General features: G+C 32.8%; 4 protein-coding genes across 10 annotated transcripts in view; 2 read left to right on the forward strand and 2 right to left on the reverse strand.

The window, feature by feature from the left end:
- Nucleotides 1-2,645, forward strand: part of LOC107003434 (peroxidase 17) — a 5,990-nt gene extending 3,345 nt beyond the window's left edge. The window contains exons 2-3 of the mRNA XM_015201763.2: nucleotides 300-491; nucleotides 1,872-2,645. Of these exons, the coding sequence (XP_015057249.1) occupies nucleotides 300-491; nucleotides 1,872-2,486 (807 nt within the window). The 3' untranslated portion in view covers nucleotides 2,487-2,645. The remainder of the gene's footprint in view (nucleotides 1-299; nucleotides 492-1,871) is intronic.
- Nucleotides 2,646-6,141: 3,496 nt separating this feature from the next.
- Nucleotides 6,142-12,518, reverse strand: LOC107003318 (serine/threonine-protein kinase SAPK2). 7 transcript variants are annotated; one of them, XM_027912994.1, is made up of 9 exons: nucleotides 12,500-12,518; nucleotides 8,392-8,466; nucleotides 8,153-8,254; nucleotides 7,628-7,681; nucleotides 7,376-7,468; nucleotides 7,191-7,283; nucleotides 6,952-7,056; nucleotides 6,749-6,847; nucleotides 6,142-6,664 (listed from the first exon to the last, which is right to left on the reverse strand). In XM_027912994.1, the coding sequence occupies exons 1-9, from the start codon at nucleotides 12,500-12,502 to the stop codon at nucleotides 6,368-6,370; spliced, it is 921 nt and encodes a 306-aa protein (XP_027768795.1). In that variant the 5' UTR covers nucleotides 12,503-12,518; the 3' UTR covers nucleotides 6,142-6,367. The 7 variants fall into 7 exon arrangements, with proteins under 7 accessions (XP_027768795.1, XP_027768796.1, XP_015057113.1 ...); XM_027912995.1 differs by lacking the exon at nucleotides 12,500-12,518 and adding an exon at nucleotides 9,643-9,661; XM_015201627.2 differs by lacking the exon at nucleotides 12,500-12,518 and adding an exon at nucleotides 9,093-9,395.
- A 42-nt stretch (nucleotides 12,519-12,560) lies between these two features.
- Nucleotides 12,561-15,281, forward strand: LOC107003032 (disease resistance protein RPM1-like). Its single transcript, XM_015201276.2, has one exon. It carries the CDS (start codon nucleotides 12,561-12,563, stop codon nucleotides 15,279-15,281), a length of 2,721 nt encoding a protein of 906 aa, XP_015056762.1.
- Nucleotides 15,282-15,448: 167 nt separating this feature from the next.
- On the reverse strand, nucleotides 15,449-20,619 carry LOC107003033 (lanC-like protein GCL1). The gene is made up of 5 exons (XM_015201277.2): nucleotides 20,400-20,619; nucleotides 19,541-19,731; nucleotides 18,039-18,150; nucleotides 16,621-17,091; nucleotides 15,449-16,043 (listed from the first exon to the last, which is right to left on the reverse strand). The coding sequence occupies exons 1-5, from the start codon at nucleotides 20,556-20,558 to the stop codon at nucleotides 15,702-15,704; spliced, it is 1,275 nt and encodes a 424-aa protein (XP_015056763.1). The 5' UTR covers nucleotides 20,559-20,619; the 3' UTR covers nucleotides 15,449-15,701.
- Nucleotides 20,620-21,491: the final 872 nt, after the last annotated feature.

Below are 21,491 nucleotides of genomic sequence, written 5' to 3' on the forward strand. Positions count from 1 at the left end.
CCCCACCCCCCACCCTCACCCCACCCCTTTTTCCCCCCATAAAGATTGGTTCTTTTTGGTTAATGTTTTGTGTTCTTAATTTTTTGGCCATACAAATTGGTTCTTTTTTGGTTAATGTTTTGAGTTGTTGATTTTTTTCCCCATAAAGATTGGTTCTTTTTGGTTAATGTTTTGTGTTCTTGATTTTTTTTGCCATAAAAATTGGTTCTTTTTGGTTAATGTTTTGTGTTCTTGATTTTTTCCCCATAAAGATTGATTCTTTTTGTCTAATGTTTTGTGTTGTTTGATTTTTTTTTTAGGGATGTGATGCTTCTTTGTTGTTGGATGATACACCAAACATGCTTGGTGAAAAGTTAGCTTTATCTAATATAAATTCATTGAGGTCTTATGAAGTTGTTGATGAAATTAAAGAGGCTTTGGAGCAAGCTTGTCCTGGCGTTGTTTCTTGTGCTGATCTTTTAATCATTGCTGCTAGAGATGCTGTTGTTCTGGTAAATTTTTTTCTTATTCTTTTATCTTTTTACTTTCATTTCTTAAAAAGGAAAAAGATCATTATTTTTTAATTACTTTTTTGTGTGTGGGTCGTGTGGTGGTGGGGTAGGGGAGGCAGGGAGAAAAGGAGGAGGGTGGGGGGGTCATCACTTTGGGAGTGTCGCCGTCGCCATCGCCATCACCGTCTTCACAAGGTACATTTGGCGTCTATAAGCCGCGAAAGTATGAGTTTGCCCTAGTAGTGATATCGATTGGGGGTGGGGGTGGGGCGGAGTGGGAGCGGCGGAGCGTTACAAATTTGATATAAACATTTTCCCATTAAATTTTAGTAGGTTTTTGGTATTGATTTGGTTGAGATGTGGAAAGTTAAAATTATTTTGAAGGGTAACTTTGAGATAAAAAATTTGAAAATTTCTTTTTCGAGTGAAAACTTGTAAATACTCCCAAAATATATTTTCCATACTTTAAAATTATGTATATTCAAGTTTGATAAAGAAATAATTATTTGAAATTATCTTTAAATATCAAGTATTTCAAGTATTCAATTTATTCACGAAGAAATAACTCTGTTTAGATTATCGACAAGAATCACTTTGTATTTTCCGTCGCCCCTCATATGTAAAGAAAACAAATGGTAGTTGATTAGTCCCTCATCCCAAAATAAGTTGTTAATTTATTCATGAACAAACAACTCTGTTTAGATTATCGATAAGTAATCACTTTGTATTTTCCGCCGCCCCTCGAATGTAAAGAAAACAAATGGTATTTGATTAGTCCCCCATCTCAAAATAAGTTGTTAATTTATTCATGAAAAAACAATTTTGTTTAGATTATCGATAAGAAATCACTTCGTATTTTCCGTCGCCCCTGAATGTAAAGAAAACAAATAGTATTTGATTAGTCCCCCATCCCAAAATAAGTTGTTAATTTATTTATGAAAAAACAACTCTGTTTAGATTATCAATAAGAAATCACTTCATATTTTCCGCCGTCCCTCGAATATAAAAAAAAAGAAGGTATTTGATTAGTCTCCCATCCCAAAATAAGTTGTTAATTTATTCATGAACAAACAACTCTGTTTAGATTATCAATAAGAAATCACTTTATATTTTCTGCCGCCCCCATTAAATGTAAAGAAAACAAATGGTATTTGATTAGCCCCCTCCCCCCTCCCAAAATAAGTTGTTTTTATAATAATTCAAGACTGAAATAAGCAATAGTTTCCAATTATACCCTTACATCAATTCTTAAGAAATATCTACTAATAAATATTGCACAACTTAGTCAAACTATCTATTATATTTACTTGTTTTTCGTAATGAGCGTGAAATAAGCTAAAACAACTACTGTTATTTGTTTTTATCTTTTTACTCTATTAGAGTGGAGGTCCATATTGGGAAGTAAAGTTGGGAAGACTAGACAGTTTAACAGCAAGCCAAGAAGACTCAAACCAAATCATGCCAAGTCCAAGATCAAATGCAACATATCTCATTGATCTTTTTAGTAGATACAATCTTTCAGTCCAAGATCTTGTATCCCTCTCTGGCTCTCATTCCATTGGCAAAGGAAGATGTTTCTCCATTGTGTTTAGGCTATACAATCAGTCCGGCTCGGGGCGTCCTGACCCCGCCATTGAACCATCATTTAGAGAAAAGCTAGACAAACTTTGTCCACTTGGTGGTGATGGGAATGTGACCGGAGATTTAGATGCAACGCCTGAGCTGTTTGACAATCAGTATTTCAAAGATTTGATGAACGAGAGAGGGTTTCTGAATTCTGATGAAACGCTTTTTACTAACTCTATAACGAGGGAGTATGTTGAGGAGTATAGTGTTGATCAAGAAAGGTTTTTTAATGATTTTGCCGAAGGAATGGTTAAGATGGGTGATCTACAGTCGGGGCGTCCTGGTGAGATAAGACGCGATTGTAGGGTGGTTAATAGCTATAGACCCGGTGTTGCAGTCTTGTTTGAGACTTCAAACCAAAAAGGGTAAAATTAGAACTTTGCTTTTGTTATTAATGGTAATGATAGTATAGCAAGTTGACTTGTTTCTATGTATGTTTGATGGTTTGGCTAGTGGGATGCCTTAAAAAGATATATAACTCATAGAAACATTATTAGAAATGAGAAAAATAGCCCAATCACTTATTAATGTGTTACTTTTTTTTTTTTGGTCATGTTAACAATATTCTAATTGAAAAAAAATAGAATTTAAATGAAACGAAAATGATAATGGACCTCAATAAAAAGCCTTTTGGGCCAATTGATCTTCATAATGGGCCTCCTAATAGGATGGACATCAATAAAAAAGCCTTTTTTTGTGGGGGGATGCTTACATGATTATATAAACATATACTGGTTAATTATTCATTATAACTATATTTTTACTTAATTGATAATTACGTGGAGTGGAGTTTTGAAATTGTATAACTTATGTATAATGTAATTTAGTAAAATAAAATTTGTATATATGTTTAAAGTTTGAGATGTTTGTATAACTTACTATCATTATTTTAATATTTTTTTTTCAAAAAGTACAAAAACAATATGATTATGTTATCAACTCTACTATTATATAATTAGTTTATTAATATTAATTCAAGTCCCTATCACTAAGCGTTGAGGATGTTGTTATAAAGGTCAACACACATTCATAATGTTGTTTAATGTTTAATTATCTTATGTGTTGCATGATTGATGCGAAACTTTCCCATTTTCTAATGTCTTCCATGACTAGAGTGGTAAAAAGGGGTCGGGTTGAATATAAATGGATTAAAAATAAGTTGAACAAAAAGGAATGTAATATTTTGTCTGTCTATATTTAATACTAGTTTTTGAATACGTGCAACGCACGTGTATTTCACGTTAAGTAATTCTTTTTAAGAAAATAATATGAGTTATATGAATTTGAAAGGAAGATTACTTTTTGTCTGATTTAAACTTCTGAGTCATTTCTTTTTTGAATTTAACATAAATAATTAGTAAAATAGTTTATATATATATATATCGAATGTAACATGACAAACTATTAAAATCAATGTTTTTCATGCATTGCAACACCACATTAAACTAATAACTTCAAATTTTTGATTAAACCTCAAAAGTATATAATCTCATATATAACATTTTTTTTTCTGTAGTAATACATGCACTTACATAAATTAAAGTGTAAGATAAATTAAAGAATAACAAAATAAAGACGCAACAATTTTAACTAATTAATCAACAACACATGATAGGTAAACTACCACGAAATGGTTCTTTGACATTGTTGCCTCAAATATGCAATCGGCTACAAGAATCTCAAGTTTTCAATTGTATGATATAATTTGAATAGTAACGCAAATTAATTGAAACTGCATCCTATATTTTTTTTAAATGTTATGTGTATTTGTATATAACTTAATAGAGTACATGAAAAGTTTTCTAACGGATGAAAATTAAAAGAAATGACAAATTTAAAATTAATGGGATAAATGCATATATAATTATATAGTAAAAGATAAACTATACTAAGGGCTTAACAGATTCATGAACTTCACATTAATGTTTCATAATTTGAGGAAGTTGAAACAAAATCAAAATATTGAATAGAGGACAATTTTAATAAGATGAAAAAGCTAGCAATTCCAAAACATTGAGTATAGGCTGTTGTAATTTGAGTGATAATTAAAATATTACTCCTATTTAATTAGCTTGTGTAACAATTTAAATGATATTACTAATTAGATTAGTTATTTTTATTTATTAAATATTTTTATTAAGTAAAAGGCAAAAAAGTAATTCAACTTTGATAATCAAATTCATTGAATCCCGAAATAAATATGAAACGAAAAAGTAATATTTTAAATAATTTCAAGAAAATAAATTAAATTAGATATTTTAATTAAAAATTATTCTAAAGAAGTTGAAAAGTCATTAACATTTTGATTATATCTAGACACACCCCCCAAATGGAACTCTGCGCTTTTTGTTGGGATAGAGCGAGTATGAAGTCAGGGAGGAAGAAGAAGAGAGGGAAGAAATAATATAGTAATATTTATCTTTCCCAGCTCTCAGAAATGGAGAAGGAATCAAAAATCTAGTGAACCCCTCAAACTCCGTAGGTAATTCGAGACAATTCAAGAAGAATAAGATAAGCTAACACAAAAAAGTCGATTTGATTGACAATATTTCTCTGTAAATCTATTCGGATGATATGCTAATTTATGCAGCCGTGTCACGAGGGCTTCTTCTTCTACTCCCTTCCCGGCATAATATAATTTAATATTTAAATTAAATAGTTAAATATCTTTATAACATTCAAATTTATAATAAGGGTAAAATCGTAATTCAACTTTTAACTTTTTTGATTCCCTCTTATTATAATATATGATTTATTAAAAAAATAAGTTAATTGATGGGAATAACATGATCATAAATAAACACAAATATAAAACTGAAAATTAAAAAATAACAAGTGAATAAATGAGTATTGTTATATGAATGACTTACGTATTAATTTTTTAAAAAATAGTAGAAATACACCAGAACAATCATTTTTTTTAATCAAAAACATACCTCTAATGAATTCCATAAAAAAAATCATATTACTCATCTGAATATTTATTCTTTAGCGAATTTATGAATAATATCTATCTTTGATCTATTATCATTACAATAAAAATAACTTTTGACGGTAATAAATATGCACATTAATAAAAAGCGCTAAAATCTTATCAACATTAGTTAATTGTCATTAGATCCAATGTTACTATAAACTTTAGAGATATCTATAAAAAAAGTATTAAATACAACTAAAAAAATATATTTCGTAATAATTAATCTATTATCGTTAATTAATTCTCGTAAAGATATTTTTGATGTATATGATTAGATGGTTATTTGTTCTATTTAGTCAGCCCTATCCATTAACATTATTATGGGAAACTTCAAGATCTAGCAATCCAAAGAATCAATAATTAAAGACAACTATTATAGCACAAAATTGTTACTAACTTATATATAAGTGGGACACACATATCAATTATTGGGAGGATACATAAGAATTAATATAAGCAGCACAAAAACATTATCCTGTTCCTTTTCCCCCCAAAAATATATACCATGGAAACCTTGTAACCAATTAAAAAAAAAGAAAGTTAGGATCAGATATATAAATCTTCGGATATTAACAAAATAAATTATCTATGCAATTTTATTGGCATAATGTACTTGTGGTTTAAAACACAAGTACAACTTGTAGTGTTTATATACAATTATAAGAATGTTATATATACTACAACAAAAATGATCATTAGCGATAATTAATTTTTAATTGTCGTTAAATCTGTATTTTTAGCGGCAATTGACAGTCTTTGTATGTGTCTCTAAAGCCTTTAGCGATATTGAGTTCTAACGACACTTAATTAATGCTGATAAAGACTTTAGCACTTTTTATTAATGTCAATATTTAATACCGTTATTTTTTTTTATATAGTGATATAATCAAAAGGTTCATATATGATGAATATTTCTATATGGTATAATCTTATAAAGACCTTTAACTTCTTGTCAAAATTAGATAATTTCTTAAGCATTATATATAAGAGATTAAGTAAAAGGAAAAATATCATTTAATCATGGTTTAACGTTGACTTTGACCTTCATGACACAATATAAAGTAACACTCATCATAAATAACCTTCCATTATACACCATAAAATTCAAAAAACAATCAAACCACATCAAATCTACACATGTAACACTCATAATACAAAGATAAAAAAAAAAAACTTCACTCATCTCTATCTCATAATCTACATTAATTTCTTGCCATACGCAAAACCTGATAAAGAATCTGATTACATCGAGTCTATTGTACACATGCAACACTCATAATGCACAAACAAATTCCCCACTGGTCTCTATCTCATCATCAGTATCATCATCAATATCTGAATCATCATCATCGAAATCAATGGTACTAATTCCATTGACAAATAAATCAAAACCTTTGGGCCCTTCTCCTGGCTTTTTTGCCTCTTGAATTATAGCCAACACTTCATCAATACTTTGAGTTGGTTCATTTTCTTCTTTCATTTGTAAACTTGCATCCTCTCCTTCCATATATTCTATAGGCAAATCCTTTAGAAACCAAGGTTGTTTTTTAATCTCTTCAATAGTTATTCTCTACATATACACAAAAAATATACAATAATTACTTAATTATCAATAAAAACAACAAAAAATATACAAATTTGAAGTGAAAAATACCTTGCTAGGGTCAGCTACAAATATTTGAGATAAAAGAAGCTTACACTCCTTTGAAACTCGAACGTAATAAGGGATTGAATACTGAACGCTTAATATCCTCTGTCATAAATCAAAATTTCACGTATGTTATACTGAGTAACATTCAATGAACATACATGAAATTAACGCGTTTTTTTTTTTTATAAAAAAGAATCATAACTTACTGTTAAAGTTTTCCTGAAATTTCTTGGATCTTGAGGATCTTCAAAAGGATAAGCACCAACAAGCATCACATATAATGTTACCCCACAAGACCAAACATCTGCTAGCTTTTACATCCAAAATAATGACATTTAAACCATGAAGTTCAAGTCAAACAAATAGTTGATGCAAATGAACGAATTTAAGTTATATATACTGACGATATACGATCAAACTATTACTCAGATCGTTATAATTGTACCTTCCCATCATACTCTTTTCTCGATAGGACTTCTGGGGCAATATAGGCCGGTGTTCCAACAGTAGATTTAGGTTGAGAATGCAAGACTGATGACTAAACAATGAATTATACGTACAACAATGAGAAACTATTTTGAAGAAAAAACAATCAAATTTCAACATAGAGTAGAGTTTCAAGATCATTGCCTTTGAGTAGCCAAAATCGCATATTTTAAGACGCGGTTTTGAGCTACCATCTAAGAGCGTGTTTTCGAGCTTGAGATCTCTATGACAAATTTGCTGCATTCAAAAAAAATATTTTGGACATCACAATGCATGTCATAGAACATGAGTATCATATAAGAGTTAGAGAAGCATCCCGCGTTAGTAGAGCTCAGAAAAGAACCGCACTATAAAAGAATAAATTAATTCAAATGAAGTAATAGGTCTCAATTTTACCATTGAGTGACAGTAACTGACTCCTGATATTAGTTGTTGAAAGAAAAATCTTGCCTGAAAAATATAACAAAAAACAGGACAGATAACATAAAAAAAAGAGCTCAAAGTAGTAAAACAATTTGGGACTTTTAAGCAAAAAAATTATAATTTAATAAACGAAATTAAGCTTAGTTTCGATAGAAGGAGGGATGTAACACGAGAACTTAATTCCTAAGGAGTCTCTCATCCTAGTACTACTCTCGTCCAAACATGATTAGTTTCAGAGTTCTGATGAGATTCGATGTGATAGTGCTTGATATAATCACATATGTATTCGAAATTCTAAAAGATGGATCAAAATTTAAAAATAGATGCGCGTATCTCAAACTTCCAAGAAGAAGAGGAACTAATTTGAGTGTTTATCTATGTTATGCTCAGACTCTTAAAAAATGCTTTAGGGTGCGTGTCAAACCCTCCAAAAATGGGGTAACATTTTTGGAAAATCCGAGCAACATATATTATTTTTTTTTTGTGTGTGTGTGTTACCTCATCTTCACTGAATCTACCAGCATTGCATATTCTTTCAAAAAGCTCTCCACCAGCAGCATATTCCATCACTATAGCTAGATGAGTTGGGGTAAGAAATACCTACACAATAATGAACAACATGCTTTAAAACTTGGTCCATCGAATGTGTTGAAAACATAATTAAGTGAATAAGTGTGTGGTGTGCGCTCTCATTTTTAGTTTAAGCTTTTAGACGAGACGTTGAAAAAGGTAATTACCTCCTTGAATCTAATGATATTGGGATGCCTCAAGGACCTATGATTCATGATTTCTCTTTGAACATGTTCATCAATCTGCACAAACAAAATAAAGTAAGAAAGAATAGCAAAAATGAATTTTGTCAATTAACAAGATCAACAATACATACTCCATTACCACCACATGAATTATGAATTACTCAAAAAGTTTCAAGTTCTAGATATAACAAAAATCCTGGTAGAGAGCGTTTTCCCTTTTAATAGGCCTTACACAACACAAATCAGGCTTAGTTAGAGCCCCAAAGTGGATATCGGACTCTAACAACAACAACATAACCAGTCTAATTTACAAGTGAGGTATGTGGAAGGTAGAATACACCCAGACCTTTACCCTACCTTTAACCCTACTTTTATGGAGTGGACCTATTTCCGATAGACCGTCAGCTTAAAATAAAAGTATTCTACGCGGGATTGTAAGAAAATAAGACGATAATATAAAAACACAAAACAACCAAAGCAACAAATAGTAATATACGTTAAAAGATAAGAAACTACACGATAACTAAATAATACTCTACTAGAAGGAGAAGATGAGGCAAGCACTCTACTTTTCCCACACAACGAGCAACAACATTCAGTTACTTACTAACATTCTACCCTAATCCTTGACCTCAGATGCGGAGCGCCGAAAAGAGAAAAAAATAAAATAAAGCAACACAAACCTTTTTTCCTCTCTCAATATACTTGACAGCATAAAGCTCATTTGTCAACTTATCTTTGACTAACTTAGCTACACCAAAATTGCCAGAACCAATATCTTTCAAAACTTCATACCTTTCCATTATATTAATAAAAAAAATGTATAAATTGAGTATTTTGAAAACAAAAAAAATTAATACATGTAAGGCACTATTTATAATAATAACTAAAGTGAATTGTTGATCAAGTAGTCCTACTTGACAAGAACAAACACTAGAGAATGGTAGACACGTGGCACTGTTCCAATGGATTGAATTTTTAGTGTAATTTTAAGATATATTGAACCTACCAACGTGGTATATTTAAATGCCTGAAACTAAAAAGAGAAGACTAACATAAAAAAGATGACAAAAGATCAATGATGGCTCAGGATTTTTGTAGTAAAAAGAATGTAATTTTTTGACGAAGAAAGGTTTTGGATGTATGATTGTCTAAGTCTTATAAAGAGATCGTAATTTCAATGTAGGACGACATCTATGCATAGTCCGATTTTATTGAGCATGACTTTGATACCATGTTGAATTAGATTTGAGGCTTAATTCACGTTCCAAAAAGTAGCTCAAGAGGAAGAGATTTCTGATATAAGGATCTCAAAATTCTTTTCATTCACGTATGTGAGACATTTTATTCATCAAGATGAACCTCTTCTGCCTTTTAACTCCGCCCATATAAAAAAAAAGTGATGTGATGAAACGAATGGGATTCTTTTTTCATTTTCTCCGTCAACTTTAATATTAATGGTTTAGTGAAAAATATGATAATCAATATTACAATAAAGAGTTAGTCTGAACCCATAATTTTAAAATATGAATTCAAAAAAATCTTAAAAGTCAAATCTATAAATTTTAAATCCTGAATTCCGTCTTCGTGTGACTGGGGAGCTACATTAGTGATACAAATATTGTGAATTCTTTGCAAAATTGTAAACGAAAATCTTTAAATTCTAAAGCCAACGTGATATTTCTAAACTTATATTATATGTTTTTACTTTTTACTTTAATCAATAAAACTAAAAAATCATAATTTTATATGTGGCGTAAATCTGAATTATTCAAACTCGAAATTTGAGACCCTTGCTAGCCTTGCAACTTCACAACCCCCACCCCCACCCCTAAACCCCCTTTATAAAGTTTAGACAAATCATGAGCAAGTAAGTTATCAGCCATATAAAGTGCAAGAAAGTTGGTGAGATAAGAGTAACCATATCCTTACAATTTTATTCCCTCCTTTGTCACCATTGGAGTATTCCCTACTTATCAAATTTAATTCAGAAAATATTTTCAATTTTTTTTATGTTTGTTTGATTAAAATATATATATTTTTAAAAAAATTAGTTGATTAAAAATGAAAAGAAATTATATTTTTTAATACAAATTCATAAGCGACATTTCAAATTTATTATCTCTTTCTTACCTATTCAACATTCTCACTGCTTGACCATTCCAATATATCCCACCCCCATAATGTGTTTGCTTTTCCTGCTTTCTTTTTAAATACAAAAAAAATATTATCTTTCCATATATATATGTTATTTAAATTTTATTATATAATATTATCGAATCAATTGATATATAATCATTTTATGCAATGATCAATTTAATATAATCGCATCATTTCCTTATATTTATTCCAATTTGTCCTTATTTATATAATAATTCTATATTGCCACTTGATAATTTGCCTCATATACTACTTTTTCTTTATAAATTATATTACTAGCTTATTCTTCAAAATTCTAGTGCATCACATTATAAAGCTACAATATATATCTATATATATATATGTTTGAATGTGGAGCATAATATAATATAAAATATTATGAAACGATATATATAATACTCATCCTAAACAAGCTGTAAAGGTAGTAAAGATTAGAGGTGAACTGATAAAGCCAAATATGCATATTAATAATCATAAACAACTGGCATATATAATAAGCTGATAATGAAATCATTAGATTGACAATAAACTTTCATTAAATTATAGGAACCAAATGTCAAAAGGACAAAGACAATACACCATTAATATTGATCAAGCATTTTCTCACACGCATATATGTCTATTTTGAGATTATAAAATGTGTATTTTTTTGGAAGAGGAAAATGTTTTTCTTTAAATATATTTAAAAATTTGGTTACTTTTTTATATTTAATAAGTAAGCAAAGAAATATTATTTCAGACGAAGCAAGTGGGGTTTTGGAGATCGAGATTAGGAATACCAAATGATGATCAACTAAAATAAATTTTGTTGGGTTTTAAAAGGTGTGAATGAACTTTATGAGAAATTGTGATTTTTATGATAAGTTGTAACATTTTCGAAAGATTGTAGCTTTTTCAAAAGCTTGTGATCATTCCCAGAAATAAGAACGTTTCCACGCAATCCTTTTCTGTCTATAAATAGAGGGACTTTTGGACTTCTACTACTACTAAAATTAGTATGCTAAGTGTAGTTGTTCGCCGACATCGTAGTTATAGATACCGATACACCAGTGAGTAAAATTGAGAAGATGTTCCATAAACCTCAGATATTTGAGAGAAATAATCACCGAACATTCGAAGAGCTCAATTTTCTTGTTAGAGAAGAACTATTTTGTACGTATATTGTTTCTAATCTGTTTCTTACTACCACTAAAACTAGTGTGCTAAGTGTACTTGTTCGCTGACACCGTGGTTATAGATAGCGATACACTAGTGAGTAATATCCTAAGAGAATATGTTCAATGAACCTCAGATACTCGAGAGAAATAATCACCGAACATTCAATAGGTTCAATTTTCTTGTTAAAGAAGAACTATTTTGTACGTATATTATTTCTAATTTATTTCTTATTCTATTTTGTCTACTGATTCTAATTTTCTAGTTTTAAAAATACTCTTTAAACTTTGTTATTTTCTATCAAATCCTTCAATATTTTTTGTTCTAAGTATCTTAAAAATACAGAATGAACAACGTATTTATCGGATGAACCTACTAGGCTTCATGTAGCTCCACCTTATTCAATTATCTCATTCATACTAGCTCAGATTTAATAAAAGAAGCATATAATATACATTCTGATTGCAAATATTCAAGGAAGCATATAATATACATTCTGATTGCAAATATTCAAGGAAGCATATAATATACATTCTGATATGCAAATATTCAAGTTGATCTAACCATGTTTGTATACAGCCTGTAGTCAAATGAATCAATTGTCAAATTTACCAGCCACGTTGGGCTCAAAGTCAGCTTAATATTATAGCACAATGAATAAAAAAAATAGTAACTTGGCATTTAATATTTCTTAACTTTGCAAATTGCAATAATCAAAACACAAATTTCAAAGTTTAATCTACATAAATTGATCACCAAAGTCCATTAATCATACCATAATCTTGCATAAATTTGTTAAAGAAACTAGCAATAGTGTTATACTTAGCGCGAAAAAAATGGCAGAGAGTGCTGTTGCCTTTCTGTTACATAAACTTTCAGCTTTACTCCATCCTGGACAGAAGTTTCTTCAAAATTTTCAAGATGAAATAGTGTATATCAGAGATGCATTTGAAAAAATGAAGGCTTTTTCAAGAGTAGCCGATGCAAACGAAGACGAAGAAGATGATGAGTTACAGTTATGGATCAAGCAAGTACAAGATCTTGCACATGATGTTCAAGACATTCTTGAAAAACATGTTGTCACATGCAGTAATTTTCAAGAAAAGGGAACATGGCCATGGAAGAAACCTCATCATTCTTCTTTAATGTCTGAGAAGAAGTTTGAAGCTCAAAATGATAACCTTTCGATGTTGTTGGAAGGTATCAAGGCCCGAGTCATCGTCATTTCTGCAGGACATAAAGCATTTCTTCAGAAATATGGTGTTATAACAAGTGATATATTGTGTAATAGCAGTCATGAAGACGTACCTCTTGACGATGATGTTGATCTTGTTGGCGTTGAAGGTTGCAAATCACTGCTTCTCGATTGGCTACTTTCGGATGATCCAGAATGGAAACTGTATTGTGTAATTGGAACAAGAGGTATAGGGAAAACTACCCTGGTCAAGAAAGTCTATGATGATGCTTCAGTGAAGAAGCATTTCAATTGTGTAATGTGGATTGAGGTTTCAAGGTTTTCTACTGTTAAGGAGCTATTAAGGAGTATAATTACCCCAGAAAATGACCAATCTCGTCAAGCAATTGACGCCATGGATTCCGACATGTTGGCAGAGTTCATTCAAGTTGTCCTTGAGTCATCAAGGTACTTTGTTGTCCTTGATGATGTCCCTGGTGTTCGCTCGTGGAGGGCTCTCAAAGGCTTGTTTCCTATTGAAAACTGTGGCAGTAGGGTCATCATCACGTCGCGTAATACTGATATACATACCATCTGTTTAGAACCTGGTTATCATAATCATTTCTATAAAATGAACCCTTTGTCTGAAGAAGAATCTTGGATTCTTTTCTGCAGAAAGGCATTCTCAGGCAGCCTACTCTGTCCTCCATCTTTGGTGCAAGTCTCCAAAGATATCATAGAAAAATGCAACGGTTTGCCAATGGCGATCTTGGTGATTGCTGGTGCACTGGCTACTAAACGGAACAGAACAGAGGCGTGGGAGATGTTTTATAACAGCCTTGTCGACAAGCTACAAGGTAGTTATAGCAAAGACGAGCATATCGAAAGGCTACTGAATCTATGTTATCAAGATCTGCCTTTCTATCTCAAGTCTTGTTTCACTTATCTGAGCATAATTCCAAAATATTATGTCATCGATAAGATGAGACTGATTCGACTGTTGGCAGCACAAGGATTTATCCTAGAAAGAGAAGAGAAAGCAGTAGCACAAGTTGCTGATAGCTATCTCAACGAACTCGCAAACAGAAGCTTGATCCAAGTTGCTGAAAGGTACTCAGATGGAAGATTAGACTCCTTCACCATCCATAACTTGTGGTATGAAATCATTCTTTCTAAATCACCAGAAAGGGTCACAACAACTATAGCTAATGGCGAAGAAACTACTACGAAGCCTCCCAAAACAAGACATCTTGTGATCCATGATCAGTTGGCTAGTGATATACAAGACATTGATCAGTTTAAGCATCTTCACTCTCTAATAACCCTCGGGTCAACGAATTCTGTCTCTAGTTCATTCTTGCAGAAGCTGTTATCAGGCAGTTTTAAGCTACTCGAGGTGTTAGACTTGACAGAAGCCCCGCTGACGAAAATCCCTGAAGAAGTCTTTGAATTGTTTCATCTCAAGTTTCTAAACTTGAGGAGTACTAAGATAAAACACCTGCCAGGATCAATAGGGAAGCTAGAGAGCCTTCAGTTTTTGGACCTAAGGGATACTTTGGTAGAAAAATTACCTGTTGAGATACTAAACCTCCAATACCTTTGCCATATCTTCATTTATCGACGTGGTGCTGGGTTTTTTCATGGTTTCAAAGCTCCTAAGAAGATAGGGACCCTGGTGTCCTTAGAAGCGGTGAATCTTATCAATGCAACTACAACCACAGTGATCGAATTGGGAAAATTAACAAGACTAAGAATGTTATTCATCGCGAGGCTGAGAAGAAAACATGGGAGGGATTTTTGTTCTTCCCTTGACAAGTTGATAGATCTTCAGCAATTAACTATCTCATCTTATGGGGTAAGTGAAATTATTGATTTGCACTATCCCCTATCTTCTACACACTCATCCCTTCGAACATTAACCTTCGAAGGTCGTTTAGAGAGGTTTCCACAATGGATGACCACTCTTCAAGCCTTATCCACTGTTACTCTAAAATGGAGCAAGTTAATGGACAATGCACTAGACATTCTTCAAGATTTGCCAAGCCTTATGAACCTCATGCTAGACCGAGCATACGAAGGCGAAGAATTGAGGTTCAGGGCAGGTGGATTCAAGAAACTGAAGAAACTATGTATTTGGCACTCTACTAAACTGAGACAAATGAAAGTGGAAGAAGGTGCAATGCCTTTTCTTGAAGAGCTTCAACTGCGCAACTGCCTATTAATGGAGGAGTTGCCCTTTGGGATTGAGCATTTGAGCAAGCTTCAGTATCTTTCACTTGAAAAAATTTCTGAAAAGTTGTTGGTAACAGTGCAACTTAAGAGCAGTCAAAGTGGGGATTACTGGAAAATTGCTCATGTTCCCAGAGTTTATGTAGAAGACTAGTAGAAAAGATGGAAGGCAGATAGGAATAAGATGTGCAACACAAGATAAACAGTGTCCTATTGATCAAGTACCATATTTTCTAAGCTTATTTGTAGTTCAACATATGTATTTACCATGTAATAATCTGAGTAATTTTACTCTTGCTATTTAGAAGAACACAAAATATGTAGTAGAACGCATGGGAGCAGGCAAAAGGGGCCGTTAACAGATCGTAAAAAAGTGGTACATAAACATCAAATATATACAAGATTCGTGTTTGCACAGCGTACTAGTATTTTGTCACACCAGGAATCAAGGGAGTATTCCACTGTCCACCCTTCTGATTGACCTTATATAAACTTGCACTATTGAAACTACTACTTTGCCTTCTTTTTTCCCCTTACGTTAGGCCAAACTCTCTTAACTCAAAACAAGATCAGTTCAAAGTTCATAGCCAGGGAACCTGGAATTCTTTGGTGCAAGTAAGTCGAACAAGAAACAAGCAACACCACCTAATCCTTGGAAAAGGGAGTAGGAATGATCTGCTTCATTGTGTTCCCTTTCGTTCATGATCGTTCTTGCATTTTGATACAAGCAGCTTGCAAAAGCTTTTGCTCTTTCTTCGTATATACTCTCCCCAGTTAGCCGATACAGGGAGAGGAAGGCATAGGCATTTCCAGATGCTCCATCTGCAAGTCCCACTTTCTCGACCAACCCACTTTTCCACACTACCTCTCCACCTTCTATTGCAGCATCACGAAACTCCCTATCATCTGACAGTACCTGCAGCAGAAGAGAAAAAAAAGGCATTGTTCATCCTCATTCCTCACTAATTTGATCACCAAGTTGTAACTATGATACTCTTTCTTGTTGCCCGTTTCCCGGCCTTCAGTGTGGTCATAGTAGTAGAATCAGAAATTCTAGCAAAATGATTCAGAAAAATGCAAGAGTACCACGCTTCACATTCAAATTTGCAACCTAAAACATTTTTAATCACCTTTATATGGATCACTCTGCCCTTTATGCAAGGAATTCAATAGTTATAGGTACACATATCGTCCACAGAATAATTTTCTGACAAGGAAATTTAATTAAGACCCCTTTGCTTCCATCCAGCTCTGTCCCTGGCTCTAGAAGCCCAATAGATGGGATGCTTCTCCGGCTTGAAAAAAAGAACCTTAATAGAAACCCAATATTGGTTCGGAGAAGTCCGGAAAATCCCAGATTGAACACTGGAACAGGGAATAAGAATATGCTTAACATTTTTGTAGTTGATTTCTTATTTTCTTTGAATATGTCACTGATTATAAGTACGGGGTATAACTAGAAAGCTCATTGCCTCAATCTAACAGGTACTAACCTCAGATACTTTGCACATAGTAATGGTAATGCCTGTGGCACCATGGGACCATTGAACCAGCTTGTCTCTTGGATTCCCTTCACTGACAGGATAATTACCACTGTGGGGAAACCTGTTGCTCATCATGTACCTTAAGGTTTCCTTAACATCTTCAATATCTTCTTGAGAGAGTGGAAAATGAAGTAACACGTGTAGAATACCAGCAAGGCCGTGAGCTGCACCCCAATACCTTGTCCCGTGCCATCTATACATCAGAGGGCAGGCGGGGTTATCAGATGCGCCTGCTCTCCCTCCTGCTAGTATTGCTTCAACCACAGGCATAAGACTATCATCTGGTACTGACTCCACTCCCAAGTACTTCCTGATAAACAAAGCTGCCCATAAGAAGCCAGCTCGTCCATAAAGGAGGTCATATGACATTCCAAAACCTCCATCTTCAGGTCCAACAGGAAGGGCTCTCTCTTGTGCTACCTGAAAGTAATAAATAATACAGATTAAAATGTAGCTTGGAGTGGGGGCTGAACCAAACAACTTACTACAATAGCAGAGAAGCATCTGGACATAGATGATGTAGAGGGCTAAAGCAATGATAACAACATAATGAGATACATTTTTGCATTAGATGCTGAAGCAATCACCATTACATTATGTGGTTCCACATGGAAGAACAAACCAGTGCTAATGCTGTGGATTCTCCAGTGCATTTGATTTGCAAGCGTATAACTAATCACACAAGCATGTCTCTAGAAAATATTTTCTTCCTCACCAGGTCAAATGTTTACCCTAAGCAATTAGGAAGAACAAGTATTATCCATTATATACCATCCTTGTGAAATCCTCTACAAGTACGATTTGGTCATGTTGGCCGTTACCTAGTACAAGTCATTTGTATGAAACAATCTTCTAAGTTAACAGTTTCAAACCCCCCCTCAAAATAAAATGAATGGCTGAAGAGAACAACCAGTTATGAGCAGACAATGTTAATTCCAATCATCTCCAATCGGAAATTACCAATCCAATAAACATAAATAAAGAAGTCTCTCCTACCATTCAGGTTACTTGACAAATTATTCATCACAACTAGGATAAAGTTTCAGGGCAACAGAGTTATAACTCTTCATAAACCTTCAGGAGTGTCCCAAATATCCCACCTACATGGTCCACCTATCTAAAGGACGTAGAGTATTCTCTGATGAACATGAAATCCCGAAGTTGAGCAAAAATGATCTATTGCTGATATTAAGTAATAATCTAAAGTTCAGAAAAATAAAGAAACACAGATAAAGTTTTTTTAGATTTTAGGCCTCTAATTATGTTGATCCGCCTTCGAACATTAGCTTCCCAAAATTTCCAGTAAAATGCTAGTGAAGCAACTCATATGAAGTCAATTAATACCATAATAGGATTGTGTTTGGTACCTCAAGGAAATGGTTCAAATACAAGTCACGTTTGTGTTGGTCCCCACAATAGTTGGCAGCAACAGCACCAAGTGCATAGACCCCTCCTCTTCCACACAGAAAAGTCACATGTCTGGTCCCCAAAAAGTACAAAGATAAGAAACATTTGAACGATTCGATATATGATGACCCAAAGATAAAGACTTAGTAAAAGAATTTTACACACTAAAATCATACCTACAAACTCACAACTTGATTCGATTCCAATCACTAGTGGGCTCCCAAAGATCAAAAGATCAAGCCCGCGTATGATACATGTAATCATATCGTTCTATATTCCATTACATGTACTATATTATTTCCTTTGTCTCAATTTATGTGATACAATTTCATTTTAGTTCGTCGCAAAAGAATAAGATGATTATCTTTAATAAGATGATTTTATAGTCACATAAATATCCAGATTAATTTTAGACCACAAGTTCAAAACGTTTTTCTTCTTTAAGCGACCAATAGCATGAATTGAGACGGGGACAGAGGTAGAGTTCCACAAAGGTGTAACCAGATTGCTCCACGTAACACATCTCATTTAATAGTCACACAAATATCTAGATTTATATTAGACCATAAGCTAAAAATGCTTTTCTTTCTTCTTAAACTTCGCGACCAGTAGGGGGACGGAGGGAGAGTTCCACAATAGTGTAGACTTGATTGCTCCACGTTACACATCCCACACTTCAATATTTTAGCATGTGTCTTTTGGAGATGTCTTAAGGTATATGACATCTGATTCAAGTTCTGGGGAGTGACGGCGACAGCTCTTGCAAAGACCAAAATCTAGCATGATATTATCCAAGATGTGATTCTTTTGTCTGTACAAGATTATATCTTAACCCAGTTGTTCCCTTTACAATTGTCCTCCGTGACCACAAAAATAAACTTTACTAATCAAAGAACAAGTCAGAATTCAATTTTTGACAAAGAAAGCAGAAGCACTTTCTCATGTCATTAATACATGCTTGGACCAGCACAGAGAAACACAATAAAATACAAAGCTAAAAGAACAAGGAATGAAAGTACTTTTTTTCCTAGCATGCTTTGTCACTATCCCGTCACCATTAATAAGTCTGAAAAATCAGAAGAAACTTTGTATTCCACCTTCCCAAATATTTCATAGTACTATCCGCTTAAATCATATTTGTTGTAATTTTAGCTAGAAATGCATGAATATCAACCAGACTCACTTTAGACACTGCATACCTAAAGCTATTACAGAGTAATTAAACGTGCATTTTTTTTATATAAAACATAAGGCATAACTTTAATGGGTATATGTTGATCTCCCTATTATATTTTCCAATTAATTGGCCCTACACCAACTCTTGACGTAGTCTTATAGTTCAAAAAGATATTTCTTTATTCCATCACACCAAACAAACGTTCTTAAGTCGAGTTAATTACTCATTCAATTGAGTATTAGGAGTAAGTTGATTTAAATAATTAGAAGAGGAAAAAGTAAGAACCTCGTGAATGTGCGTGCAAGGTCGGCACACGAGTCAACTATCTCCGAGCACAATTCCAAGTCCTTCCGATCACCGGTGGACTCGTACGACCTCAAACAGGTAAACGCCGTCCCTAGCAAACCTGTATACATCGTTGGATCTGTGACACTGCTGGTACTCCTTCCGTTCTCTTTCCATGTCATTTCTACTATCTGAATTCATCACATAATCACACAAAATTCAAGCATTCAGTTGCCAAGATCTCCGCGCACTACGCAAATTTACACCAGAAAATAACCGTTTCCCGGCGTTTTTCGACAGGAAAATGGATATATACAGTAGTTCTCGCGAACTTTTCCGTACTATAACAATATCCGGCGGATTTTCCGGCAAAAAAAAATGAAAAAAATGAGAAAATCTCCGATCTCCTTTATTTTAATTCAGTTTCCACGAAATTACAATTTCTCAATTTTCATAGCTGAGAAAAAAAATCCGCTACACGAATTTAGCAAAATACAGCCGATCTCAATTCTCAAACTCAAACACATTAGCTCAAATGATTAAAAAAACAAAGTTACCAGTAAATTATAAATCCTTAGCAACAAATTATCATCTATTAATTACTCTATCTAGCAACACATTAGAAACAAAATTCGGAATATATTTTTTTCCTGTACGAAAATATTGCAAAAACTTGAATAATTAGCAACAAATCATCAAAAAAAAAATCGTACAAATTACTCTAGTTAGCTATAACATTCTAAACTAAATCTAGTTTTTTCTTCTAGTGATATTACAAAAACTTGATCAACTAGCAACAGATTATCAAAACATTCAATCAATACGAAGCAACCACAATTTTCAACCAATAATAACTGACCTGATCTTTGAGAGAGATTGCAGCTTGCAGAAAAATTTCAGAAGTGTGAGAGACATTGTGAACCGTCGGATGAAGATGTTGATCAGAATCAAGCCGTTCATTTCCATCATCACTGTTGTTTTGCTGTGAAGCAGTAAATTGCACTACTGAAGAAGACATATTCCTGAAAATGGAACTGAAAATTGTTTAATTATTATTATTGTTCTTCAAATTATATTCTGTTACGTGGATACCTTTTTTATAGTGGTGAATAGCGTGATACATGCGATTGTAGGCGAGAAATGAGGGGTACACGGTGATGCGGTGGACACGTGCCACGCAATTAGAGGGATAATAATGAGTAATCAAATTATGAGATTGTGGGTCCCATCAACAATGATAGAACGATAAACGCGTATATAAATCGATACTTAAATTTGTATAAAAATTCAAAAAAAATAGACATATTTATTGTACATAATAATTTTATATCCTATGTAGCATCCATCCGTATATACTATGCTTATATAATATGTGTATTTGTCTGTTTAATTTATACAAATTTAAAAGATATATATTTATCAAATTAAAAAAAGATATTTATATATTGTACCAATTTTTATAATAATGATAATAATATATATTTTATACAACTTAATTTTTCATTAAAAAAAAAGGGAATAATTTATTTGTATGTCTCCACTCCTGCACTGTCTGTGTGAGTGACAGATAGAAGGTAAGGATGACACTATGCTACCTGTGTGACATGAAATGAGAAACCTCATGGATAAGAAACAAACTTTGAATATCGTTGTTTATTTATTTCAATTTATGTGATAAATTATAAACGTAAAATAAAGCACTAAAGCATTAAATATATTTTTTTCCTAGTATAAGAAGATTGGGAAGAAACATTTTTTCATTATTGTATTTGCGTTATTGGATAATCAAATGCAGAGTGAATTATATTGAAAATATTTAAATAATAAACCTATCGTGCCTTTCTATTCCGATTTTTCTAGAACTTTTGATAATATAGGTAAAATAACGATGAATTTATTATCTCGTGGTGATAGAGCGATGTATTGATGTATTGGATATGATAAAGTTGTG

The sequence above is a fragment of the Solanum pennellii genome, chromosome 11 (assembly GCF_001406875.1).
Source record: "Solanum pennellii chromosome 11, SPENNV200".
Lineage (NCBI taxonomy): Eukaryota > Viridiplantae > Streptophyta > Magnoliopsida > Solanales > Solanaceae > Solanum > Solanum pennellii.

What these genes read in the sequence shown, in the direction of transcription:
- LOC107003318 (XM_015201627.2), bottom strand. Translation starts at nt 9,212, where the DNA reads ATGGAAAGGTATGAAGTTTTGAAAGATATTGGTTCTGGCAATTTTGGT. An exon ending in GTAGATTCAGTGAAGATGAG is followed by an intron (nt 7,682 to 8,152) that starts GTAACACACACA and finishes TATATTTTTCAG; the next exon opens with GCAAGATTTTTCTTTCAACA. An exon ending in GCGATTTTGGCTACTCAAAG is followed by an intron (nt 7,284 to 7,375) that starts GCAATGATCTTG and finishes TTCATTGTTTAG; the next exon opens with TCATCAGTCTTGCATTCTCA.
- LOC107003032 (XM_015201276.2), top strand. Translation starts at nt 12,561, where the DNA reads ATGGCAGAGAGTGCTGTTGCCTTTCTGTTACATAAACTTTCAGCTTTA.
- LOC107003033 (XM_015201277.2), bottom strand. Translation starts at nt 20,558, where the DNA reads ATGTCTTCTTCAGTAGTGCAATTTACTGCTTCACAGCAAAACAACAGT. An exon ending in CAATCTCTCTCAAAGATCAG is followed by an intron (nt 19,732 to 20,399) that starts GTCAGTTATTAT and finishes TGATGAATTCAG; the next exon opens with ATAGTAGAAATGACATGGAA. An exon ending in CTATGTGCAAAGTATCTGAG is followed by an intron (nt 16,044 to 16,620) that starts GTTAGTACCTGT and finishes CTTCTGCTGCAG; the next exon opens with GTACTGTCAGATGATAGGGA.